Source organism: Brassica napus, chromosome A3 (assembly GCF_020379485.1).
Source record: "Brassica napus cultivar Da-Ae chromosome A3, Da-Ae, whole genome shotgun sequence".
Taxonomy (NCBI): Eukaryota; Viridiplantae; Streptophyta; class Magnoliopsida; order Brassicales; family Brassicaceae; genus Brassica; species Brassica napus.
This window is the reverse complement of record NC_063436.1, coordinates 34,959,962-34,987,959: the sequence shown is the minus strand read 5'-3', so window position 1 is coordinate 34,987,959 and position 27,998 is coordinate 34,959,962. Positions and strand designations below refer to the sequence as shown.

At 39.9% G+C, this 27,998-nt stretch overlaps 2 protein-coding genes across 7 annotated transcripts; one reads left to right on the top strand and one right to left on the bottom strand.

Annotated features, from left to right (window-relative positions):
- Positions 1-18: 18 nt before the first annotated feature.
- LOC106380498 (alpha-humulene/(-)-(E)-beta-caryophyllene synthase) lies at positions 19-27,541 on the bottom strand. 6 transcript variants are annotated; one of them, XM_048776895.1, is made up of 9 exons: positions 27,230-27,541; positions 26,822-27,101; positions 26,281-26,653; positions 24,133-24,305; positions 20,458-20,503; positions 20,249-20,387; positions 19,858-20,148; positions 19,506-19,717; positions 19-3,789 (listed from the first exon to the last, which is right to left on the bottom strand). In XM_048776895.1, exons 1-9 carry the CDS (start codon positions 27,314-27,316, stop codon positions 3,759-3,761), a joined length of 1,632 nt encoding a protein of 543 aa, XP_048632852.1. In that variant the 5' UTR covers positions 27,317-27,541; the 3' UTR covers positions 19-3,758. The 6 variants fall into 6 exon arrangements, 5 of the variants coding, with proteins under 5 accessions (XP_048632852.1, XP_048632849.1, XP_048632850.1 ...); XR_007338437.1 differs by lacking the exon at positions 19-3,789 and adding an exon at positions 19,128-19,224 and having other exon boundaries at positions 19,257-19,717; XM_048776892.1 differs by lacking the exon at positions 19-3,789 and having other exon boundaries at positions 19,207-19,717.
- LOC106380497 lies at positions 20,510-24,138 on the top strand. The gene has a single exon (XM_013820261.3). It carries the CDS (start codon positions 20,817-20,819, stop codon positions 23,988-23,990), a length of 3,174 nt encoding a protein of 1,057 aa, XP_013675715.1. The 5' UTR covers positions 20,510-20,816; the 3' UTR covers positions 23,991-24,138.
- Positions 27,542-27,998: the final 457 nt, after the last annotated feature.

Sequence of the window (27,998 nt, the reverse complement as noted above, 5' to 3'; positions counted from 1 at the left end):
CCTGCAATCTCGTCTTCCTCGGATCTTGTCCTTTTACTAACATAAACAAAACATTTAATACAATTAATAAATAAATAATAAAACCAATAATCAATAAAAAATAATAATAATAATATTTTTTCGATGAACAGTGCTTTGCTACAGTCTCGATGTTGCTGCTACAATGTCTCTGCCACAGTACCGTCGTTACTGTTCATCTTTTTTTTTTTACCTGAAATCTTTAGAAAACAAAGAATCAGTAATAAATGAAAGATAAACCATATTTAAAATTACCTAACAGTGGGTTGCCTCCCACTCAGCGCTTATTTTTAGTCATTAGCTTGACTTCTGGAGATCTGATTAAGTCCGCATAAGAATGAGAACTTGCTCCAAACCAAGTCTCAATGTCTACTCTTTGAAGCTTTATCATTCTTGTGTGAAAGCCTCCTCCATATACCCTTCTCCTTTGTCTATCATCTCAACAATAAGGAGTGCTATAAGTTTTGCATATGGATGTGAGAAGCATTTGCTGCGCACTCTTGATTTTATGATACTATCTGAGAAGTAAAGAGTCAATGGTAATTGAGAACCTCCTTTGGTTCGTTTCCGCTTCTTCCAATTTCTCCCCTTCTTTCCCACAGACTTGTGTAATCCCACTCTGGATTTCCTGGTATCATCTGAGAAGTGAGGAATCAATGATAACTGAGAACCTTCATTAATTCTTTTTCTCTTCTTCCAGTTCTTCCACTTCTTTCCCCCAGACTTGTCTGATCGCGTGGTGGTGCCTCCATCAAAAGGATGTTGACACACTTCTAACTCATTCTGCTCTGATACGCGAAGGGTGTCGATCGATGGTATCTGATCGGTATCGATTGATGATGAAGTGTTAGTGTCGCTCAATTCCGATTTGCTGATGTTGTTCGATGGTGCTTTTGCTAGGCCTTCATCTCTAAATCGCAGCCCTTTCTGAGAAGCTTCTACATGATGTTTCTCATTGAATACCTCAATGTAAGAACTCAGATACACACCTTTATCTGGTGGGATAGGAGATTCAACTTCAAACACTGCACATGGAACCATAATCTTCACAGGATCATGTATCCTCTTCACTCTTTTGCAAATCCCAACATCTTCTTCTTTGCATAGAGGTGGTCTTAGATTTTCGGGGACAGCAAGGTGTGAGGCTCCAGACGTGTGTTCTTTTCTTCCAACCAGTTCTGGTTCAATCATGTATCCTGATAGTTCATCCAAACATGGGTGTCGATCGATGCAATCGGGTAGGTATCGAGCGATACAGTCAGGTGTATGTTGATCAATGTTAGACGGCGACTGTAGATCGATGTCGTAGGGTGGGTGTCGATCGATCTCATCAGGTTTATATCGGTCGATGTCGTCAGCCTTTAAGGAATTTTCCAGACCTTTTCCCGAAGCGGGCTGATCATCAAGCTTCTGCCAAAACCATTCTTCCAACTCCAGAAAGTCTTTCAGAGTGACTTTGTCGACACCTGAGGTAAGATCACAGCTTGATTCATCGATGCTCTCCTGTGTCGAGTTTGCAATGTCCTGAGGACAACTCGATCTTTCAGGGATTTCAAGTGGAATCGATCGATGACAATAGTCTGTGTCGATCATTTCTGAGGTATTGGGGTCGATCGACGATGAGGTGGGGGTGATGATCGATGTTATGGTAAGGGTGTCGATCGATGATGAGCTCATGTCACTAATATCAGCTACTTCTACTGTGCTCAGCTTTCCAGACTCATGTTGCTCATCATCCTCCACCATATATTCCAGCATAGACCTTATCTCAATCTCTAGATTTGCTGCAGCATCATAGAGAAATTTGTTGAGGAAGGCGTATCTGATGTCATTTCAGGTAGTGAGAGATCCTAGTGGCAACTTCCTGAACCAATATGCTGCTTCTCCAGCATGAGAGTATGAGAATAATTTGCATAAATAGTAGTCTTCAGAGACTCCATTGCATATGATGGTCGATGCCATATCTACAAATGTCTCCAGGTGGAAAGTGCGATCTTCATGAGGAAAACCATGGAAAGAATGCTGACCCACAAGAGAGATATATGCAGTGTGCAGCTCAAGGACAGTATTCTGAAGTGCTGAACGACGCAATGCAGACCTTTTAGCATAAGCATCCTCAGGACTGTTATAGTCTCTAATTGCCTTCGGTCGTCCAGTCATAACATACACAGTGGTAGCATCAGAGATTGTAGAAGGTATTGATCGATGAAAAATATCTGTATCGATCGTTTCTGAAGTGCGGATATCGATCGATTCTGAGTTACTACTGTAGATCGATGCTGAAGTCGGATCTTTTGTATCAGCTTCTTCTACTTTGCTCTGCTCTCCTGATACATGATATTCATCATCTTTAAATGTATCATGGTTGACCAGTTTTTCTCTGTTCAGTTCGTCCTTCTACTTACTCTTATCTGCATGGTGAACCTGAATGTCTGGCTGCTTGACATGAATGGTCGGGATTTCAAAATCTTCATCTTGCTCGCTATAGGCAAAATCCATAATCTGACTAATACTAATCTGACTAAGACTAGTGATTATTCCTTTCTCGTGATCTTCAATCATCTTATCCACCATGTAATCAAACCTTCTACTTCGAGTTACTACAGCTTCGCTAAAAAATTTACCTAGGAAGGCGCATTTGATGTCTTCCCAGCAGGTTAGAGATCTTGGTTGCAGCATACTGAACCAGCTAAAAGCATCTCTAGATAAACAATAGGGGAAGATCTTGCAGATAATGTGGCCTGCTGATATTTCATCGTGCTTGTTTGCTGAGGCTAACTCCTCAAGTCTCTTGATAAGATCTTTGGGATCCTCATGAGGAAGACCGTAAAATGGATCATCACTTCCCCAATCCTACCATTGACTTGTCAAATTAAAGGTATTCGTCTCAGCCACAGCAATTACATCAGGGATTACACTACCCTCCGCATTAATCAATTATCCTGTGAGGCTGCAAGGGCGACCTTCTTCGTCTCACCAAATACCTTTCTTGTCGATCTTAAGTATGAGCGCTTCGACCTTCTCTGTCTCTCCGTAAGTGGTGTTCGTCATTGGAGGAACAGTACAGCGATGAATAGTGTTTCGATGAACAGTGTCACGATGAAAAGTGTTCGGATGAACAGTATCGCGATGAACAGTGTTCGGGTGAATAGTGTCGAGCGACAGAAAATGAACAGTGTCGATCGACGGAAGATGAATAGTGTCGACCGACACGGGATGAAAAGTGTCGATCGACGGGATATGAATAGTATCGACCGACACGGGATGAACAGTGTCGATCGAGAGGATATGAATAGTGTCGACCGACACGGGATGAACAGTGTCGATCGACGGGACATGAATAGTGTCGCGATGAATAGTATCGCGATGAACAGTATTTGGGTGAACAGTGTTCGGTTGAACAGTATCGATCGACGGAACATGAATAGTATCGATCGACGGAATTGGAATAGTGTCGATCGATGGTAGGTAAATAGTGTTGCGATAAATAGTATCGCGATGAACAATACTAGGATGAACAGTACATGGGTGAACAGTGTTGTTTGACGATTTGTTGGCTCTGTCGATCACCGCTGTACGTCGTTTGTCGATCGACGTCGGATGAATGGTGTCGATCGATTGATGGTGTATGCTGTCGATCGATGCTGCTTGGAGGGTGTCGATCGATACTTCCCTCTTAGACTTACGGATCGTGCATAGATCAGCATGCTCCTTCCTTGAAGGACCTAGAAATTTTCTCTTCATTGTTTTCTGGTACTAAGAGTTATGTACCTGAAATAGAAGAAAAAAATTTATGAGTTTTTTTTTTCGAACAATAATAAAACTTAAACTAAATCTAACTAAAAAGATCTAATGGCGATCAAAGCTCCCCGGCAACGGCGCCAAATTTGATATCACTCAAATTACTCTAAAGAGTGTTACTCTCATCAAAAGAGGTCGAGTTATAGTACTTAGGGATCGAATCCACAAGGAGCTAGGGAACCGATTAGATCTAAACAATTTATAATAAAGTAGGCTAATAGATTATAAAGCAGTAAAATAGCAATTAAATAAACAAAGCAGTAAACAAGTTGAACAAGTCAATTGTTCAGCTTGGCAAGGGGTGTTCGATGGAAGGATGGTTGCTAGATCTAGGGTTTCTATTCAGGTGTTGGAGATTATAATTCCTATAGGTACCTATTTGTTGCATGCATGATATGTTAGAGCTCAACCGCTTAACTCAGTGATCAGCTGTCGCATGTTTCACTGGTTAACTCGCTAGATCTCGTGTCTCAACGGTTAGTATGTTAACAACGAAAGAGTGTCGACCGATGGTCCTATAGGGACGTCGACCGATACACCTTTGCCTACGTCGACCGATAGTCAGTTGAGGACATCGATCGACGGGTTCTAGCCAGGCCTATGCGCGAGATGATTTGCCCTATTAGGATGCTAAATTGGCGGTTATCCCTCTCTAACAATCCTAATATAATAGATAGATGTCAGGATTGGATAACAAGGATGCTTGTGTATGCAATCATATGATCAATATTCTAGTTAATTACTCTAGAACAAGCAATAAGTATAGATCTATCATGAATATCACAACAAGGCAGATCTATAGTTTGGGGCTAATCCCACAAACCTATCTGAACCCTGGATCTAACAGGTGGATCTATTCAGACATGAAAACAGAAATCATAGATGAATAGATATAAAACTGAAATGAAATAGATAAGAAAACCAATAGAGTTTCAGGAGGACTCTGATAGGAGTTCCTTCCTTCTCTCCTCTCATAGAAACAATGGAAATGAAAGCGTAAAAAAGTCTAGAAAGCGTAGCCGTCAACAATGGCTTAGAAATGACATAAATAGGATTTCTGGTCGTCCAAGGGCATTTTGGTAATTTTTGGCTTCTGGGCTTCACGCAGTCATAAAATATACAACGCCCACGATCTGGGATCTCCATCGATCGACGTGCAGAGTGCTGCATCGATCGACGTGGCTTCTTCTTCTCGGCAGCTTCCTCTCGCAAGGCAGACTGACCACTCTTCAGTAAAACGGGATAACTTCGGCTACAGGATGCTGATTGACCTGAACCCGGTGGCATTGGAAAGCTAACTCAAAGCTCTATCGTGTGTCAAAATATGGGCTCAATCTAACGGTCGGAAGGTCTTCATCCATAGCTAAACATATGACGCGTCTGTGCAACTCTGCACCTCCAAAGGCTCCAAAAGACTCCAAAATCACCATATTTCTCCTAAACGTCCCTGAACCTGTAAATACTCAAAATAGACTCCAAAACATAATAATTGTATCTTAAAACACTTTAAAACACTTATAGACCATGATTAAAAATGGGTAAAATATATGGTCTATCATTCTCCTTATCGGTAATTTTCCTTTTCTTGGAGCTGGAGGTGGTTCCAGGAACGGATACCGGGGTACCCGATACTGGGGATCCTGAGTGTTCCTAAAACGGGGACCCGGAGGTCTGGGTCCTGCCTCGGGTCTAGAGGAAAGTAGTACCTGAGTATTTTTCTCCAACAGTTTGCCCCTTATTTCTCGATTTTGTCATCGATTTCGAGGAATAACTTGTGCACTCAAGTCAACCGGGGTTGCTCATTCTCAACAGGTATCCCTCGGGCAGGACAGCATTCCAGGGGCTCATCTTTTGGGTTCTTCGTAGGCTGGAATTTCTTCTTCGGACCCAAGTGAGAGATGGTTTCTCTGTAGAGGACACAGCCTTGGTAGTCTTTCTTCAGGTTCTTTGAATCTGACATGGAGGACAGAGTCTGGAGTTTTGATGATCTCTTCCGGAGATTCTTGAGATCCGATATCTTGAAGAGGACATCTCCGGCCTTTATTGTTTTTCACAAAATTTCTTTTCTCGCGGCGTACCGCGGGTAAGTTACCTTCTTCGTCTTGTTTTTGCCGCTTGTTCAGAACTGATGTTTTATTATGATGACAGATGTAGTTCGTCCGGTGTCTTTCATCGGGGAGGTAGTGGCGAAGCTCGTGTTAGGAGTTCCTCAACGATTCCGGTGGATGAACTTCCTGATGAGCAAGGAGGCTCTACGCCATAGTCGTGTGTGGGATGAGATTCCATTCTTTGCAATTCTTTCTTCTAGTTTTTCGTGTTGTCTTTCTTCAGGGAACGTTGCAAGGCTTTCGGTTTCGACTATCTATGATGAGTATCAAAAGGCAAAGACCCGAAAGAGATGACCCTTTGATACTCTTTCCCCAAGATTGGTTAGAGCTGCTTCATCGGTCTATGGTACTTCTTTCGTTCCTCCGGCTGGTACCAAAGCTCCACCCACTCGTATCTCTCCTATGGCTGTTCATCAGAGATTGCTCACCGAATTGTTTTTCCTTCGTAACCATGTGCGGGGTATGGCGTTCCATAGGGACCAATTAGTCCTCCGGACGAGAGCTACGGCTAGATGGGGGCTTATGAAGGAGTGGCTGGAGAAGAAAGTGGATCACTGAATCCGGAAGAAGAAAATCGTCGTTACCTATTCTGGGCTGAAGGAGTTGACCCGCTGATGACTGGAGGACCGGTTCAAGTAGCTACCTCGGGATCTGCAGTGGGATCGTGATACTCGGGGGATTCGTCTTTTTGAATGTTTTAGAGACGCCTTTTTTATGCTGGTGTTTTGAGCTTTTTTACTTCTACTGTTTCGAACGTTGATCCTTTGCGGTCCCTTTAAAAGATTGTTGCTTTTGACTCCTTTCGTGCGTTGAGTTGATTCTTTAGCCCCTACTTTGCGTGTTGAATCGTTTCTTGGTGGGAATCACCTAATTCCTGGGGCCGTGTGGCTTTTTGGAGAATTTGGGGTTTCAGTCGTCTTTGGACCTTGAATTTTATGGGTTCCTGGGACCGACCCCTGAAATCCTAGCATGATTATGGACCTTGGGTCCGTAGTTTATGAGTATTTGGACCCTGAGGTCTTTCAAGATTTCGAGAGTTCTTGGGATTTCTCGTGAAAGTTTTGTTATAGGACCTGTGGGCCTGGACCCGGGTTTCGTGTTAACCCGGAATTATGGTTTCGCAGGGACCGTATCTCCCTAGGAGAGACTACTACTGGTACCTATTGGGATTTCGCCTTCTACCGCTCGGAAGCTGGTCACTATCGAGTTCCCGTGCTGCATGCTGCCTCTGCAAAAAGCCATTATTTGATTATTAAAGTTTTGCTGGTGTGGATGAAAATCCAAGTGCCAGACTTTACCACTCTCTGTTGGGGTCAAAAACGGTTACGACAAATTTAACATCCAAAACATCCGAGGAAGAAAGTAAAAATTTCTCCGAAGAGTACTTTTCGAAAAGAGACTATGTCTTACGAAAAAGCTTTACGGAAGAAAGAATCGAGATGTCCGACGAAGGCTCGAAACAGGTCGCTACGTAGCGACCGAGTTCGAGCCAAAGCTCGGTCGCTACGTAGCGACCGAGCGATCGTCCCGCTCGGTCGCTACGTAGCGACCGAGCTCGAGCCAAAGCTCGGTCGCTACGTAGCGACCGAGCGATCGTCCCGCTCGGTCGCTACGTAGCGACCGAGCTCGAGCCAAAGCTCGGTCGCTACGTAGCAACCGAGCACTCGTCTCGCTCGGTCGCTACGTAGCGACCGGGCTCGAGCCAAAGTTCGGTCGCTGTGTAGCGATTGAACCTTTCCGAACATCGATACGACACCAGTCCTTGCATTCTCGTCAAACCTTCGAATGCTATCTCCCGAAGACCGTAGCAAGCTCAGTCCATGTTTCCCGCTATTCTAATTCATCGATAAAACTTCGCGGATTAGAAACCGCGGAAAACTCGTAGTAAACGTGTCGAGTCGAAAGACGGCCCAAAGGGACCTAAAACACGACTCGAGGCCCATCCTACAATTTTTCCTAACCAAAAGCCCGTGAACCACAGCATGGTTCACGCTTGGCCCACGAGGAAGGATAAATGTCAAGTTTCCGCGGATAAATACGGAAGTTTTGAAGATAATTGTGAAGATCGGGAAAAATGGAATATCTCCATTTTTATGCTATGACGGCTTAAGGGCAGAAGAGTAAAAGCGTAAACCGACCTTGGAGCTAGTATATAAGGAGTCCTAGGCGAGGAGCAAGGGGGAGGAACTTTTTCAGAGCAAACTTAGCACTTAGAGCAATTTAGGCAATTTTCCGTTTTTGTTATTTCGAGCTGCGACTCAATTAGGTTTAGCCGTCTTAGGGTTGCTAGAACTAGGAATCTCGCCGACAGCTCTCGAGCCCAGGCTTATACCTTGTTGTAACGCTCATACGCAGATTCGGAATAAAGATCTACTTTGCTCTCTCTCTCTTTTCGATTTCTTACTTTTATCGTTGTTATTCTCGTGTTCTGATTGCTTGACGTGTGGTAATTAACAGATATCCGGGTCCTCTGGGAAATTAGGGTTTTCCTAGTTTCCTTATTTAAACGGAAATCGACAGTGTGAATTTCGGTTCCCACAGTTTGGCGCTAGAAGGAGGGGGACTTACGGATCAATCTAACCCGCAAAAGCCACTCAACGATCAGGAACCATATGCGAGATTCGACGTGCGCGAACGTCATCTCAATCAAGGGGGGGAGAAACGATCGATCGGGCCAAACCTCGAAACGATCTCCTTGTTATCGAGTTGACGATTCGAGATATCGACGTCGCTAGAGTACTAATCGATACCGGAAGCTCGGCCGATATCATCTTCAAAGACACTCTTGAAAAGATGGGGGTCAGTCAATCCGAAATCGCGAAATACCCAAGCCCATTGCTAGGACTTTCGGGGGAAACGACCATGGCCTATGGATCGATTAGACTCGCTGTCAAAGCCGGAACCGTGACTAACATCACGGAGTTTCTAGTCGTTGACCGCCCCGCATCTTATAACGTGACTAAAATGATATGCCTTAGGCTATACAGAGGTTTTAGGTAGTATCGATAGTATACTCAGGTTTGCGAAGACCCATTCATGCCTTATGTCTCATACCCATTTGTTTTCACGTGGAAATACTACGTGTCAGTGAGGTTGAGCTGGGTTTCGAAGGTTTCATGGAACCTGATCCAGCCCTATATGCCCCTTTAAGTATTGTGGCTTTCCTACTACTTTTATAGCCAGAACTATTTTATTATATAAGCTTTGTCCGGAGACTTTTAGTATACATATGAGTAGGAAACCACGGTGCTTAAACAATATGTAATAATAAAACAAAAACTATGATCCGGAGACCCTTTGTTAAAAATGATAAGCTTTGAGATGCAGGGCATTCCAGCAGTTGAGTTGTATTTTACCTTTGCTATCTTGCAGCCTGTAGGCTCCTGCTCCTCGCACCTTTATTACCTTGTAGGGTCCTTCCCATCCGGGGGCGAGTTTCCCTGTAGTATTCTCGGCTACCCAGCGTAGGACCCAATCTCCTTGCTGGAAGGTTCTGGTTCTGACTTTCTTGTTGTAGTTTTTGGCGACGTCTTGCTGATAGGACCAGTTCCTCAGTCGAGCGGCCTCCCTTTTTTCGTCGAGCAGGTCCAGGCTTAATGACATCAAGTCGTTGTTTTCTTCTTGGGTGAAGGCTCCGGAGACGGTGGTCTTCACATGCATCTCTGTCAGGATTATGGCTTCAGTACCATAGACTAGCGAGTATGGAGTTTCTTGTGTCGCCGTCTTGGGGGCAGTTCGGTAAGCCTAGAGTACCCCATGTAGTTCCTCCGCCCATAGCCCTTGAGAGCTGTCCAGGCGTTTCTTCAGCATACTCACCACGGTTTTGTTCGTGGACTCGGCCTGCCCATTTGATTGTGGGTGTCCGGGAGTTGCAAACGTGAGCTTGATGCCCCAATCCTTGCTGAACTCTTTGAAGTTATGACTCGTGAACTGGGGTCCATTATCCGTTACGATCTCATGTGGGACCCTGAAACGCGTGATCACATGGGTCCATATGAACTTGCGGATTTGGAGATCAGTGATGCGGCTGAGTGCCTCGGCTTCTACCTGTGGGAACCAAAATTCACACTGTCGATTTCCATTTAAATTAGGAAACTAGGAGAACCCTGGTTTCCCAGAAGTCTCGAATATCTGCTAATACCACACGCCAAGCAATCAAAACACGAAACGAGAACAGTAATAAAATAAGAAATCGTAAAAAGAGCAAAAGGTGTCTTATTATGAATTCACGTATGAGCGTTACAACAGGGTAGAATCCTCGGCTATGAGAGTTATCGGCGAGATCCCTAGTTCTAACAACTTAAGACTGCAAAACCTAATTGAGTCGCACCTCGAAATAACAAAAACGGAAAGTTGTTTAATTGCTCTAAACTTTATTGATCACTTAGTTCATTGATCTTAGGTTGATTATAGGTAGGAAAAGTTGGTCTAATTGTCTGAAACAAATCTTTGTGAGCAAAGTGGCCATAGCCTGTGAATTTTGATGTTAAGGTGCTTTGTGAACATATCATAACTTGTTCTTTATACGTGTTTATCTTCCTAAGTTCAATGTAAGTTAGTTCATCAGGTTGTTTAGACCCTAGTAATTAGAGCCACGATAGTGAAAGATTATAAAACTGTATTATGAGTTTAAGAATGGTTCTTCACTAATTCCCTGACAAAATACTTTCATTCATTATTTGATTTCCTGCGAATTACTTGATGCCTAGCACTTTTTTATAAGTTACATGGCTCTTTATTTACTGCATTATTTAGTTGTTACACACAAATCTCTGTGTCTTCTAGCTTGATACGGACTGAGACTTGAATTGCGTATCTGGTCCTTGTGGATTCGATCCCGCATTACTACTGCATATATTATTGTGCACTTGCAGTTAGTGTATCTGGTTATAACCTGAGTGTCAATCCCTTGATTGAGTTACTGAATCATTGCTAAAGGTGTTTTCGCGATCTATCTTGTGATCATCTGTGTCATTGTGACTTTTTGGGAGAGATTCCTCGTGCTGTACTAATCCTTCTACGTGAAACATAAAGTAGAAGAAGTTCTGGAAGCCATAAAATTATTGAGTGGATGTCCTCCTTTGTTATGGAAATCGCAGAATTTTTTAGTTTTATTATTCTTGCCATCTTCTTTGTTCCATGTATTGAACCTTAATATGTTTGATCGAGGTTTTGAAGTTTCTTTTTGTGAATAGCCATCAATTTTGAAGGAATAGCCATCAATTTTGTTTCCTTCGCTGACATTAAAGCTCTGATTTCTAGAGTTTCCATCTCTTTTTGATCCCCTAAGTCCTTTTTTTCAGTTGTCGTTATCTTCATGTGCCTTCTCCTTAATTGTTATGTTGGCTCGTTCTTTTAAGCAGATGATTTATTTTCTTCTTCCATTTCCATGTACCTTGAAGCTCGGTAGAGAGAGTCTTCCAGCGTGGCTGGTTTCTTAAGCAAAAGGTACTTCACATAAGCATGACTCATGCCATAAGGTTTCTTAGTGCAGATATGCCCTGCCGTCGCTTACGACAATATTGAAGAGGCGGTTTGGAACCTTTTGATGAAGGAGTGAACTGACTCTTCTTCCACTATTTTATTTTCTTTAAATGATGTAATTATCAATAAACTAAAAAATTATCTATAAAAATTTAAAAATAATTAAAATCTAAAATTTAAAATTTAAAATACAAGCATATAATAAATTATCAATAAATGAAAAATAATACTAAAAACTGCCAATACATTTTGGTTTCTTCTATCATTATTTTCTTTATTTTCTTTAAATGATGTCATAAATTACTATTTAAAAATAAATAAATAATAACAAATCAAATTGTTTATTCAATTTAATTCACTATTAAATATTATCAGATTTATCTTAATTTTATACTGGTTAACCAATGTCAAATGACGGGTTAATGGTGGGTTTTTCCCTTTACCAAGTTTTATCAGGTTTTTAAGTAGCAAGGATTTAGTTAAATCCCAACTGAATAATATACAGGTCCCCAGATTCAGCTATTTAACTGTAGATCCAAGTTAGGTATGAAAACACTCGTCAACACAATTGTAAATGTATTAAGTTAAAAAAATAATACATAATCTACTAGTTACCATATATTTTTCTCTTATATTAAAATTAAACGTCTGATGAACTAAGTCTGTTATAACCGTAGAGATATTTGACAGTAAGCTGATAAGCTAACATAACTAAAACATATTAAAATATAGAGGTGGATAAGGAGAGAAAAAACTCGTAGAAAGTCTTTACTTGCAGTCTTAAAACCCATGTTCGAAAAAAACACAAAGAAGTCGAGATTGACGTCGAAAAACACAACCAATAGGTTTTGAGAGCAGTTGAAAGCCGTCTTATCTCTCGACGTTGCATTGGGTGCGGAGAGGCTGTCGGAGTAGGACTACACACAGAGAAACAGACGGTACATCCTATGAAGGATATCAGTTGACAGAGTCGGGAGATGCTAAGTTTAGGTGACATTGGAATGAGATGCGGAGAGGCTGCCGAAGTAGGACTACACCTAGAGTCGTCGACGGTACAGAGGGAATAGCACATTCGCACATGCGTTGAAGTACCAACTGATGAGAGGAGATTTTCCGTAAAAATTCTTTGGTAAAGAAGAGATGGACAATAAACTCCGGAGAACTCAGCGGGAAAAGAAAATGATGCAAAATCAATCTTTAGGAGTATCACTGTGGCAGTTCTATGTCTGAATGTACAGCGCAACGACGGAAAATATTAATGTAAACCATGGCAGCTAAAAGTAGAATCAAGAACTTCGGTTCTAGAGAGCTCGTTGGGAAAGAATTGAATATCAAGTCCTAGACAACAAGGAGCCTCATGGTGACAGTTCTAAAATCATTTATATGGAAGTGCAGCTGCGATGAAGATGGTGAAATTACAGGGTTTGGAGTTGACAAAGCAAGAAGAGGATCTGAAGAGGGTCAGCACAAATTTAGCTCTTTCAAAATAAAAGCGATCTTAATAAGCCTTGGAGTGTGAACCATTGGCCACTCCCACACTCGTACGAACGAGAGCAGATATGGAGGAGTCGAGACAATGGTTTGTGTCTTGCGGAGGAGGATGGGTTATACAGTCCATGGAGAGCTGCAAGCAAGACACGGTGGAGATATCGTGTTACTCTCAAAGTGCATTGTGTCTAGCAAAGAACAATGTGTATCATGAGAGGACTAAGCACATCAGCAGAATGATGCACTTCATTAGGGATATTATCGCTCAAGGTGATGTAAGTGTGAAGAAGATATATACTTTTAAGAATTCTCCTGATATATTAACCAAGGTGGTTCCGACAAAGAAGTTTGAGGAAGCGGTGAACTTCTGTGGGAATTCCAAACACTGAGGAGCATTCGGCATCGCCTGGCAAAGCACGAGTTTACTTAACCTAAGTAGTGGATCATGTTTGATGTCATCAAGGTGGAGTTTGTTGGGATTCGTCAATGACTTCATCTGAGACACCATCAAGGAATCTGTCAGAATTTGGTGATGGAAATCAAACAAGATCGCATAACTTAAACCAAGACAAGGACGTCATATTAGGAAAGGGAAACATCACTTTTATGGAGTTATGGAAGTTGATAGGATCCTGGAAATATTACTTTCATGGTTTATGGAAGTTTAAAGTATTTTGGAAATATTCCTAATAAGTTTATGGAAAGAAACGAATGCCCTAATCCAACTAGGGTAATGTAATAGACTCATACAATATAAGAGGAGCTCGTGTGTTCTTTTCTCTCTTGTCCAAGTAAGTCCATTGTAAGCTTGTGAGAGAGAGAGATGTTTTATATCTTTGTTCTTAAGATTATAGTGGATTTCCTCTTGCCAGACCCAAGATATGTAGCCATTCTATAGGTGAACTCTGGGTAAACTATTACTTGTGTCCATCTTCTATATCTTCGCGTTCTTCTTCTGTTCTCCATAATTCTACAAACTTATACTTTCTAACTTACGTCGACGAGTCGGTCAGAAAGTGTGTCGTAGTTTGTGTGTTTGATTCTTGTTTAAGGTCAAACAGTTTTGCTATTGTGGTTTCAACACATAGGATCCTGGAAATGTTACTTTCATGGAGTTATGGAAGTTGCAAGTATTTTGGAAATAAGTTTATAGAAAGGGACAGACACCCTAATCAAATAGGTTAATGTAATAGACTATTTCTATATAAGAGGAGCTCTTGTATTCTAATCTTTTGTGTGTGTGTTTTCATACCAAGCAAGCCGTTAGGCTGAGAGAGAGATGTTATATATCTTTGTACTTGACATTATAACGGATTGCCTCTTTGCCAGCTGGTTTCAGATGTAGTCATTCTAGGTGAACTCTCGGTAAACAATTGCTTGTGTCTATCTTCTAGCTATGTTTACTCCGTGTTCTTCTTTTGTTCTCCATAATTCTACAAACTTATACTTTCTCACTTACATCTGCGAGTTCGTCTAAGAGTGTCAGCGAATTTGTGTGTCTTATTCTAGTTCAAGGTCAAATTGTTCTTGCCATTGTGTGGTTGTTATTTACAACATTATAGAAGTCGACCAAAAAATATATATATATAATATATATATTATAGATTATAGGAAAAGTTATCTTATTATTAGATGAGTAACCTCCTTATATACATGTACACTAGGGTAAACTACTTACTACTAATTACATGATTAACCACTAGCTTATGATATTTACATATATCTTCTATACGCCCCCTCAAGATGGAGGGAGTTGGATCACTCCAATCTTGGAACTAGTAATCTGAAAAATGTGATCTCGGGAGTGGTTTGGTCAGTGTATCGGCGAGTTGATCCCTTGTGGATACATGCTGTACTCGTAACTGCCCGGCGTGTATCATGTTCCTCGTAAAGTTATAATCCAAGGCAATGTGCTTCATTCTAGAGTGAAAGACGGGGTTTGCACAGAGGTATGTTGCACCAATATTGTCACAATATATGACTGGAGGAACTGATAGCTGAAGATGAAGTTCCGAGAGAAGTGAACACAGCCAAGTTACCTCAGAGGCGGTGTTGGCGACCGCACGGTATTCCGCTTCAGTGGATGAACGAGCGACGCCTGTTTGCTTTTTGGAGGACCAACAAACCGGATTCTTACCTAGGTAGATAATGTAGCCGTTTGTGGACACAAAGTCATCTGTGTCACCCGCCCAATCCGCATCAGAGAAGGCGTGAAGTGAGAAGGAGGAGTTCTTGTGAATATAGATACCGTGAGAGCTGGTGCCCGCAAGATATCGGAGCACGCGCTTTGCCGTTTGCCAGTGATCAACCGTCGGCTTGTGCATGAACTGTGAAAGATGGTTAACAGCATAGGAGATGTCAGGTCGCGTGAAGGCGAGGTATTGGAAGCTTCCGACGAGAGATCGGTACTGGGAGCCATCTGGAAGTAGAGCGCCACTGCCAAGTGTGAGTTTAGGTGTGGTTTGCATTGGTGTAGAAACCGGCTTCGCATCAGTCATGTTATTCTTGTGTAGCAAGTCAGTGATGTACTTCCGTTGCATTAAGTGGAGACCACGAGATGTGCGAGTCGCCTCAACGCCAAGGAAGTAGTGAAGATCAACCGGGTCTTTTATGGAGAAGCGGTCAGCAAAGGCAGCGAGTACTTGTGAGACGAATGTGGAGTTGTTGCCGGTGACCAGTATATCATCTACATATACCAGAACATAAGTGATGATTGAACCACGTGAGTGCACAAATAGAGACGCATCAGCCATGGAGTTGACGAAGCCAGTGCTGAGGAGATGTTGCTTGAGCGACAAGTACCACGACCGAGGTGCTTGTTTCAAGCCATATATCGGTTTGCGAAGGCGGCAGACATGGTTGGGCCTGTCTTTATCAACGAACCCAGGCGGTTGCATCATGTATACCAGTTCTGTTAGCTCACCTTGGAGAAATGCATTGTTGACGTCTAATTGCTTGATAGGCCATGACTTTGTAACCGCTATATCCAGAACAAGCCGAATTGTGGTGGACTTGATAACCGGGCTGAAAGTCTCAGAGTAGTCAATCCCGTGTTGCTGAGTGTATCCTTTCGCGACGAGACGACCTTTGCGACATCGTTTCCTTCCATCGGGTAGATATTTTGTGGTGAACAACCATCGACATCCAATGACGTTGTGCTCATGTGTGTTCGGCTCAAGATCCCACGTATGGTTTTTGATATGTGCGTCAAACTCAGCATTGGCGGCACCTCTCCACTCATCATCTTTCAAGGCTTGAGCTATTGTTGTGGGAGCAATGTCCAGACTTTTGTGACCTGCAACTGATAGAGTTAGTTTTTGAGTTGGTTTAGAGATTTTATTTTTGGCCCTGGTTTGCATTTTATGGATATTTTGTGGTTGTTGTGTGTGTGTAGGATTTTGTGGTAAAATGGGTTGATGAGACTGGGCAGGTAGGGGTGGAGTCGTGTTTAAAAGTGGATTTGGCTGAGTCGTGGGTTGCGACTCATTTTGTTGTTGAGCAGTGGGCTCTATTGGTACAGGGTTGTGCTGAGCCGAGGATTGCGGCTCATTTTCAGAAGGAGCAGTGGGCTCAGGGGGAGGAGCAGAAGTTGGAGACAAAGAGTTAGGAGGCAATACCTGAGATGGCAATGTCGTTTGCGGAATCGGCGGGTGAAGGCTCGAGCTTGGGTGTCCCTGACAAGGCGAAGCCAGTTCCGTGACTGGAATAAACGTAGAGGTAGTCACAGGAGTCGTTTCTTCTTGGGCAGAGTGTGAAGAAGAGACGAGGGTCGGGAATGGAAACACATTCTCATCAAATTGAACATATCTTGAAGTGTATATACGACCAGTTGTAGCATCAAGGCAGTAGTATGCACTTTGGGTTTGTGAATACCCAAGAAAGACACACCTGACAGAACGAGCCTCAAGTTTGTGTGTGGTGTAGGGCCGTAACCATGGGAAACACAGGCATCCGAACACTCGCAATTTCTCATAGTTTGGTGTGACGCCAAACAGTTTATGATATGGTGATTGCTGATCAAGGACCGGAGTGGGCAACCGGTTGATTAGATATACAGCAGCAGAGAAGGCGTACGTCCAATAGTGTTTGGGTATAGACGCAGTAGAGAGAAGCGTGAGTCCTGTCTCAACAATGTGTCTATGTTTTCTCTCGGAGACACCATTGTGTTGCGGTGTATGAGGCGGTGAGGTGAGATGAGTGATGCCGTGCTGTGCAAGGAAGGCACGTAGGGCAATATACTCACCCCCATTATCAGAAAACAATGTGCCTATCTTCGTTTGAAACTTGTTCTCGACAAGCGCCTTGTATGCAATGAAGACTTCTTTAACTTGAGATTTTTGCTTGAGTGGATAGAGCCACGTGTATCGAGTGAAGTGATCCACAAGGATGATGTAGTATTTGAAATTGTCGACTGAGACAATAGGAGACGACCAGACATCTGTGAAAACATACTCTAGAGGTCGATGTGAAACAATAGAGGTGTTTGTAAAAGGTAAACGATGGCTCTTATTAATCAAACATTCAGAACAAGACAAAGGTTTCTGTTTTGGAGAAGAAAAAGGTAAAGAAAACTGAGAAATAATAGTGTTTAAAACTGAAAAAGAAGGGTGGCCGAGCCGAGAATGCCACGGAAGAAGAGATGTTTTTGGAGTTGATGCAGTAACCATGGCCTTTGCCTGAGACATCGAGACTGGCCATTCATACAGCTTATTCTTAATCTTGCCTTGGAGCAATGGGACACCCGTGCTGAGATCCTTCACCTGAAAAGAGGCAGGGAAAAATTCAACCAAAACTCTATTAGTGTTGCACAGACGATATACTGATATCAAGTTCTTGTCAATATTTGGAACACATAAAATTTTCTGTAAAGAAAAGTCACGAGTTTGAGTTGGAAGTAAGGAGGAACCCGTATGAGTAATCGGCAAGGCAGAACCGTCTGCGATTAGAACATCATCACCACCGCGGTATGGCTGGTGCATGGAGAGATTGTTGAGGTCCGACGTGATGTGGTGCGTCGCCCCCGAGTCAAGCAGCCAGTTTGTAGCAGTATACGGTGCATTCATAGCCAGATTGGCCTGCGGCTGCCATGGGAGAAAAATGTTGGCTTGTTGTTGATTCATGAGCAGCTGAGCTGGTTGGTATTGAGGGCATCGTCTTGCACTGTGACCCTGTGTGTTACACAGCTGGCACTTCCCAAGATAGGGCTTGAATGTGCGTGTTTCAGGTCTGTAGGTAGAAGCCGCATATTGCCGATTAGGATCATTGCTGAAGGAGTTGGTGTTGTTGTTGTTTCTCCGGTTGTTGTAGTTGCGGTTGTTGTTGTTGTTGGTCTGATTGCGATGTTGAACTGCATTCGCCGAGGTGGGAACAATCACAGAGGAGGTGTCTTTGCCATTGAGAAGCTTGGCTTCGTAGTTGAGAAGTCTCTCATGTATCTCTGGAACACTCGGGGCAGTGTCTTTGCCTTCGATCTGATCAACCACGTTTTTGTATTCTTCAGGAAGCCCTCCAAGTATGATCTCAACTTGATCCTCATGATCGTATGGCTTTCCAAGGATGGCAAGTTGATCAAGCTTGGTTACAACACCTTGGATATACTCATCGACTGTCTTGTTACCTTTGGTGAAGAAGCACAGCTGATCTCGGAGCTGTTTTATATGTCCCCTACTCGGTTTTGCGTATGTTTCAGCAAGCCTCTCCCAGATCTGAGCAGCAGTGGTGGATCGAGAGACTATCGGTTGGATTGAGGGTGAGATGGCGCCAAGGAGAGCGCTATAGATCAGTCTGTCCTATCTTGTCCAGTGCACAAACTCAGGATTTTCAGTAGCAACGTCGTCAGTAGTAATCGTTGCAGCAGGAGCGACGACTGTGGAGTCAAGGTGTTTGGCGAGAGCATACCCATCCAGTAAGGCATGAACTTGAAGACTCCACATAAGGTAGTTGGTGCTGGTGAGTTTAGTAACATTAGACATGTTAAGGTTGAGAAGCGTGGTTGTGTTTCTGTTGAGAGAGATGATCTCATTGGTGTTTGACGATGAACTCATGATGGCGGCTTTTGGTTTAGGTTTGAAAAATTTAGGTTTGTAGGAGCGTAAGCTCAGATACCATATAGATTATAGGAAAAGTTATCTTATTATTAGATGAGTAACCTCCTTATATACATGTACACTAGGGTAAACTACTTACTACTAATTACATGATTAACCACTAGCTTATGATATTTACATATATCTTCTATATATATATATATATCCCAATAGAAATCGAGTCATGGAAATAATAGTTAAAATACAAATGGGTTGAAAAAAATTGAAATAAAAACAATTTACTGATAAGTGTTTAAGAAAAAAAAACAATTTACTGATAAAAATCAGTACAACACAGACCGACAGGGATTAAAAAATACAAATAATATGTTGGATCGACATAGCTCAACTACCATAATATGCGAAATTTACCTTGCCATCATTGCGTTATGGAATTCCATGGATTGTAATAATCTCCACCAGTCCACCACAATAAAATTCTTAAATGGGGATATTTTCAATGAGCAAAGAGACAATGTGCTCTTTTAAGAATTCGGGGTGGGTGTAAGCATCTTCGTACCTGTAGACGACATCGATGATACGCGAAAGGTTAAGAATTCGCATCAAGAAAGGGAAAAGAAACGAGTGAGGCCTCATTAGCTCTTGATTCAACTCCTTCCAAGCATTTGATACAATATTGAATAATCCATGTACGGCTAATTCCTTGGAAACACAAAACTGCTTCATGTAACAATCGATGCCCGTCGCTACGTGTTCCCTTTTGTGTTCAAACTGCAATCATGATATGCCAATATGTCAAAAGTATTCAATACCTTGGCAAAAAAATATTCAATTTGAGACATACGTGTAAATACATTTTTTTTAAAACTTGGATATACTTTTTTTTTGGATAGAAAAAAACTTGGATATACTTTATATATGGTTAGGACTCTAAACTCCAAGTTTGTGCTCACATCATAGCTAGTAATGTCATCTGTGAATCGACAGATAATCTCTGCTGCTGTCCTAATTTTAGGATGCGAACTTAACCATTCAAAAGCATCAAGTTTCGCCACTTCTCCCATTCCGACGAATGTCACGCCCATTATGGCATAGTAAGCGGAAGACAAGATCGCATTCTCTTTATACTCGTCAAATTTAGCAGTGTAATCCTTTTTCAACCAGTTTACTTCTTGCATGTATCCATTGGATGTTGATTTCAACTGATTAAGAAAAAATCATCAGTTAGGTCTGATAATGAGGATTTTAAAATAAATAAAAAATAATTAAAGTATTCGTAAAATTGAATCTTAAGGTCTTAACTGATTTTTTAAGATGGAAGCCACAACCGGACCTTCCTTGCTTCTCAAGCTCATCCTCGAGTTTATCATAGAAATCGATTATGGTCCGGTAAAGGTGTTTCATGCTGTCAGGTATCCCGTTAGGTGCTTCGGGAAGCCACCTGCATTAGCAAGTCATGTAATAAGCCAGCCATCGATAAATACAAAAAAAAAAACATGGAAAACGAGTACTTTTCCAATGCATATGTGAAAAGCTCAAGTTCCTCTTTTGTGCCATGTTGGATTAAGCTTGAAGGAAAAAGGAAACTTGAGAAATAAGTTAACTTCTAATCCTACCGAGTTATGTTTTAAAGGATTAGGAAAATATCCAATTATGTTATACCTAATGAGTTTAGGTAATTTGAGTTATATATAAGGAGATGCAAGTGTGTTGCATAACTTACGAGTTTTGTGATTGTGTGAGAACTTAAGGTTTTTGAGTGAGTTTTCCTTAAGAGATTAATAAGAGAGTTATTCTTATTATTGAGTTTTATACGATTCGAAATTCTATATTTGGTATCAGAGCCAGGTTTCGATCCTTTGAAGAGCGCATGAATCAGGTGATGAGATGCATCGATAGAATCATCGCGATGATGGATCGAGGATCCCTCGAGAGTGAGAAAGCGAAAGAAGAAGTGACCAAAAAATCAGAGGTGATTGTGAGTTATGAACCGATCTTGAATATGATCCAGCCGGTGATAACGAAGGAAGGAAAGAACGAGATCCCACTGATTAAATCAGATATGAAAACACAGGTGATGGCCTGTGACGGAGAAGGTGCACGTCTTGCATCCATGGAGAAGCTGTCTCAGAAGCAGAGAAAGAATGCAAAGAAGAAGACGAGATGGAGGTTCAGGAACTGGGTTTTTGATATACCCGGAGACAAGGCACAGCAGCAGTTGGACGTTAAACATGGAAAAGACATGGAGGTTTACGTGAATGTGGTGCAAAATCATGAATGGTGTATACAAGAGTTTTACACGTCACATATGTTAAATACAAGGTTTGGGTTGATATTCACAAAGAAGAAGAAGGGTAAAACGAAGTTGGAATATACGTGGGTGGAAATCAACCCTGAGCACTGTTCATCATCGAAGTACTATTCACGGGTACTGTTCACGACGGATATTATTCATCGAACCAGAGCAATAAGAACAACAAAGTTGAAGAAGGAAGAAAAACAAGTTGAAGCAAGAGGTAGTGGACGATCCGATAGCTATAAGAACGGTTCATACAACCAAAGATTGCTTAAGCTTCAAGAAATCAACTTGAAGAAACAGACGGAAGAGTGGTTGATAGCTCATGATGAAGTGAGTAAGCTTCAAGAGGAAACAATAAAACGCTTAGGAGAAGCCAACAAAACTATGGGAGACTTCAAGAGAGTGAAGAAGAAGAAGAAGAAAGTGAAGAATAAGAAGAAGAAGAAGAGAACAAATCTAAGGAGATCGATTGTTCCTTGGCAAACCATGGGTGATGTTGTTGCTATTGTTGTGGAAGATGATGAGAAGAATGCTGGGGAAGGGAGAAACCGTCAAGTTTTTGAAGATATCGACAATGTTTTTCGAAGAAATCACCCAAAGAATGACACGGCTAAGATCAATCTTCCTCGTACATGCTCTCAGCATGCCCCACTCGTCAAGCTTGTGGTGAAGAGAGTCGTGGTACCAAAGCCAAAGAAAAGAGCTGAGAAACCTAAGGATGTAGATGTTATGGAGATAATCTCACACAGTGATGAAGAACATGTCTTAGTTGCTGTCCATGAGATCGAGAAGAAATCCCCGGCCGCTAAAAATAAAACAGCTGTCTCTTACACGTATGTTCTTACCGCGAGAAGCAAGACTGTTTGCTGTTTTGAGAAGAAACAGAAAGAAGAGATTTTTGATGTCGACTCTACTGATGCTAAGGATGACCTTGCATCTGTTGAATATGTGGAAGATATCTACAGTTTGTATAAATCTGTTGAGAGTGAATGGCGTTCAAAAGATTACATGAGGTCAAAGCCTGAGATTAACGAGAAGATGAGAATTATTCTGGTTAAATGGTTGGTAGATGTATGTGTCAGATTCGAGCTTAACCCTGAACCTTTTTACCTAACCATGAACATCATGGATCAGTTCTTGTCTTCTAAGCCAGTACCTAGAACAGAACTGCAGCTAATTGGAATCAGTGGTCTTCTCATGTCATCCAAATACGAAGAGATCTGGCCATCACATGTGGAGGATCTAGTTGACATTGCGGACCACACTGAAGCAAAAAGTGAGAGCATGACGAACGAGACGTTGGATGACTACTTGGGTCAGGAGTGCCCTGAGTTTCTGGAAGAGATTCTTGAATTATGTGACAATCAAAAGATACTGTTTGATAACAAAAACAAAGATAAGCGCGAGAAGGCTGAGAAGTTTCAGAAGCTTATGTCACTAGTTGACTCCGTTATGTTTAAGAACTATGGAAAACCGTTTACAGATAAGTTTTTCCATGAGCTACAGGAAGTGGCAATCAAACTACATGATCAGAAAAGAGAGGTTGAGCGTCTGAAGGGTTATTCAAAAAGTGAGGTATTGGATAAGTTCAAGATACTTGCTGAACAAGAAACGAGAACTGTGACCAAAACGTTACGAACCGATAGAGATGGAAAGCTGGTGTCTTATGAGTTCCAAGACTACAGCAATAAACACGGTATTAAGAGATACTTGATTGCACTTTACGTTCATAAACGTAATGGAGTGGTGGAAAGGCATAATAGGACGCTAGCAAAGATGACTAAGAGTATCTTAAAGCACATAAGTACACTTAACTATCTATGGAGAGAGTCTGCGAGATGTGCTACATATTTAATTAATAAGATAGCAAGCAGATCGTTAGTTGAAAGATCTTCATACGAAGAACTGAAAGGGAAGAAACCAAACGTTGAGGTGCTTAGAATTTTTGGTTACATTGGTTATGCAAGGACAGATTATGCTGGAAAAGAAAGTCTTTGGATTTCCGTAACGTTTATTATTGGCTTAAGAGAGTTTGGAAGTGATGGTTCTCAGAACCCTCGAGTTATGAGGGCAAACATGATAAATCAAGAGGAATTAGACAAAAAGGAAGAAGAGAATAATGACGATGAGGTTGACTATGGTGATGAAGAACAAGAATGGTCACAGCCTCAGTTTAGGAGATCAACGAGAATGAGTGTGAGGCCAGCGTATCTGAGTGATTTTGTTCTTATGACAAAAACAGAGTGTGTACATTTTTTGGTGATAATAAACAAGGAGCAATGGATAGAAACGTGTAAGGAAGTGTCATTGTATCAAAAGGAGGAAAAAGATAATCTGATTATCATGGCTGTGTACGTGGATGAACTGTTTGTCACGGATAAGGAACTACCAATTGTTGGAGCTAATAGTAGTTATAATGTTGCCACAGGTGATGGCAAAAGTATGGCAGGACATAGTTTTTTATTTGGTGGATGTCTAGTTACGTGGTGTTTGAGCAAACAAGAGATTGTGGCGATTTCATCATGTGCACTTGGAAGATTTAAGTTCAAAGAGATGAGAGGTGTTGAAGATTTATCGAAACTGGAGTTCAAGCTTAAGGGGGAGAATGTTGGATTAAGCTTGAAGGAAAAAGGAAACTTGAGAAATAAGTTAACTTCTAATCCTACCGAGTTATGTTTTAAAGGATTAGGAAAATATCCAATTATGTTATACCTAATGAGTTTAGGTAATTTGAGTTATATATAAGGAGATGCAAGTGTGTTGCATAACTTACGAGTTTTGTGATTGTGTGAGAACTTAAGGTTTTTGAGTGAGTTTTCCTTAAGAGATTAATAAGAGAGTTATTCTTATTATTGAGTTTTATACGATTCGAAATTCTATATGCCATACGCATCATACGTATCATCAAGCGCTGTGAGTAAGATGACTACATTAGCTAGTAAAACTCGTCCTTGAGAATACTCAGGCTCAAAGTATGTTCCAACTGCCCACAAGCATGCCTCGGCAACTCTATGTTTTGCGTATATTATTTTAGATTCAAACTCAATTTCTTTGTGCCACCTGAAATTTGATGAAGAAGGTCAAGTTCATGCCAGACTAATACATATAGTGTGAGGAGCAGATCAATAAAATAATTTAACATGCTAAATCTAATTTAATATATTAAATTAAACTAATTTATTCTTTTTAAAATACATTAGTCATCATTTAAAAAAAGAAATAAATAAAAAATAAATATTTTTTTAAAAATTAGTTATCCATTTTTAGTATTATCATAATATTATATATTCACATAGTAATTGCATTATAAAAACTTATTCATTTTAGTTTTTATTTTCATCCAAAGTATTAAAAAGTAAACTTAATAAAATATTTGTGAAAGTCAAAACTAATAAGTTATTATTTTATTTTAAAATAATATTAAAGAACGGAAATAAAACACTATAAAAAACGAAAAAATTTAGGTAGTAAGAACAAGATAAAATATTTATGAAAAAGTAATAAAAGTCTATAGAAAATTTGAAAGACTAAAAACACATGAGTTCAAACTTGGATTCTGTGGGGGCACACTTGAGCCTTAGAGACCTAAAATAGCTACACACTATCTCTAGGCATGCGGTTTCAGTTTATTCAGTTATTTCAGTTCAGGTATTTTAGGTTTCGGTATATTTAATTCCACCGCAATCCCACCAAAATTAAACCGAAAAATTGGTCCAGTTCAGTTTCGTTCCGCTTTTGGTTAATTTTGGTTTTATTTTGAAAATCAAAAACCAAACCAAAAACCATATTATTTTTTAAAACTCTACCGAAATAAATCATACTCGAACCATTAACCAAACTAAAAACTAAATTTTTGGTTTGGTTTGGTTTGGTTCGATTAATTCGGTTCAGACAAAATCCGCATGTCTACTTCTCTCTTTTTACATTTGGCTAGTGCCACACCCACTCCACACGTGGATACGCCCCTGTTAGGGGTGGGCACTTTACTCAATATACGAAGCCGCATCCGAATCCGATCGGAATAATCCAGACCGAAATCCAACCGAAGTAGCTTATATTTGTAGTTTACATCTCTCATTTTATATAAAATATTTATATTAATACTACACATACTTTAAGTTCATATGATATACATACAATTACAGAGAAAATGATTTGCTACTCACTTAAAATGCATGTCAAACTTTTTATTTCAAGAATTAAGAAAAAGTTACATCCAAATTTTAAAACAATAACCAAATTAATATCTTTTTAGTTTAAAATGTTATGACCAAATCTATTAATCATTAATCTTTTAAAAATAAAAAAATTAGTTAAGTGAAAGTTATATTTTTAAATACAAGAAATTTGAGAAATGAAGATTTTAATATTTTTTTCAAAATCTAAATATCCGAACCTGATCCGAAATAACTGAATCCGAACTAAAATACCCGAACCCGACCTGAAGTTCAAAAATACCTGAACGGGTTCTACACCTCTATACCGAAATACCCGAAAATCTAAAATACCCAACCCGAATCCGAACGGGTACCCGACGCCCACCCCTAGCCCCTGTATAATATGTGTTGCAGAGCCGGTGTTGGTGACATTTCAATGAGACATCCCAATAGCCCCTTTTTAGAACTTCACTTCTAAACAAATATCAGCAATAAAGGCGTGGCACAATTGTTTTATAGATTTTGTTATCAGAATTCTCATAAAAATACTTTACCCAGATAATTTTACATATAAATTATATTATATTAAAATAGACAATATAATATTATGTGAATTAAATATTACTATTTACCTATGAGATATAACTATAGGGTAAAATATATAAAATTATCAAATATTATTATGATATAGTTATGTTGATATAATTATATGATAATATATATATATATATATATATTTTAAATTGTTTCTGTTTTATAATTATTTTACACACTATATTTTATCCTTTAAAATTAATATATTTTTATTTTTATTTTGAGTTAGATCCCAATATCTCAGGTACGGTTATATGCATGTGCTGAGCAGTCGAGATAATTACCTTGTTACACAAGCAAGCTCATGGCGGTACAGCATCTGCAACAAATTAAAGTCGATCTTTGCAAACTCAAGTAATGTTGAGTCACACTTCTCTTCAGCCTCGTAGTATGAGATAAATTTCCTCGTTTCTATCCTGGAGATGCCTTTGTGAAATGGATGTTTTAGGGCGTTCTTGATGCGTATAGCGAGATGAGGGCTAGACCGAGAAGAAATTTCTTCTAAATGAGCATTTGAGAAAGCGAGAGCTTCATCAAGAATATCTTCTCCAGGAGTGCTCCATTGTGCAGCTTCATATAAGGTTAACATGCCCCTTGCATCAGCCACTAAGTGTGCTTTGAACTTCCCATCCTCGTCCTTGAACTTGTTAAACACATCTTGAGACGTAAATATACAAAATTGCGTTAAGTCAAATGCAAACAAATGTTTTTTTTCGTAACTAAAATAAATTGCGTTAGATCAAAACTATTTTCTTAGTAAACTTTATTCATATAATAATTTCCTCGTTTCATTAGAAACGTTTTAAAAGAAAAAAAAATAATTACCAGCAGAAAGTTTAAACCCGAATTGCCTAAAAACTTGAAAAACTATTCCAACCGTGTACAAATCACATCTCTCTTGTCTTATCTTCTGGTTAAAATCAAGACAATCAAACGACTTCTCCAGTTTGTCTGTGATATCTTTCTCAAAATGATAGGAGACACCAAGGCGACATAGCGTGTCAATGAACTTGATGTTCTCTATTGGGTTCGCTCTTGAAGCCATAAACGACTCCTTCACAGTCTCCTTTAGAGTAATATGCTTCTCTTTAAGTTTATCACTTCCCTATATGGAAGTGAATTATTATGAGTTGACATATCAGTGAATCAAATAATAATAGGATATACTATAAGGGAATCCTATATTATAAACTATGTACGACAAAAAAAATTATATCAAAATGATTTACGTACAAGATCCGAATTTGAGAACGAAGTGAAGATATCTTCCCAGATGTTCACTGGAAAATCAGCTAGTGGACGCTGAACTTCATTCTCCATGCTAAAAGCTGCCGCTAGCAATTGTCCTCAACTTAATCACTTGTGGTTCCACAAAGCTTTACCATGTCCTCTCTAGACATATATATATAGAAAATTAAAACGAAAATACAGAGTTTTTTTCGTTAATAAATATACTACATAATTTGTTCATATTTGATTGGGTAATTGTTTTTAGGATAAATACAACAAAGATTTAGGTGAGGTAGGAAGGCATGTGATTATTTGTCCATAACATATATATCTATTTGACAACTCAGTTTTATACATGTTTCTCTAATATTAATATGTATTATCGATAACAATAAAATCTCATAACTCTATGAATCAATTAATATTTATATTATTATTTTATTTTTGTTAGATTTCTTGTAATCTTAGGAATAGAGTTGTTTAAAAAATTAACACATTTTTAGTTTTCAAAAACATTATAATTAATATTATAATATAAGTTAATTAATTATATGTTTTTTTTCTTTTTAAAATTAGAATCAACAAATGAGATATAATTGTTTTCTGGGATTTTAAAACTTTTACAATCTTGATTATATTATAATATTTTAAATTTCTCACTTTTTTATTATATTTTTCTTTTAATATTAAAATTGTGTCAAAATTTTGAACGGCTTTTAGAAATACTTTGAACATATAGTTTATGTTTAGTATCTAAATAATAAACCCATAT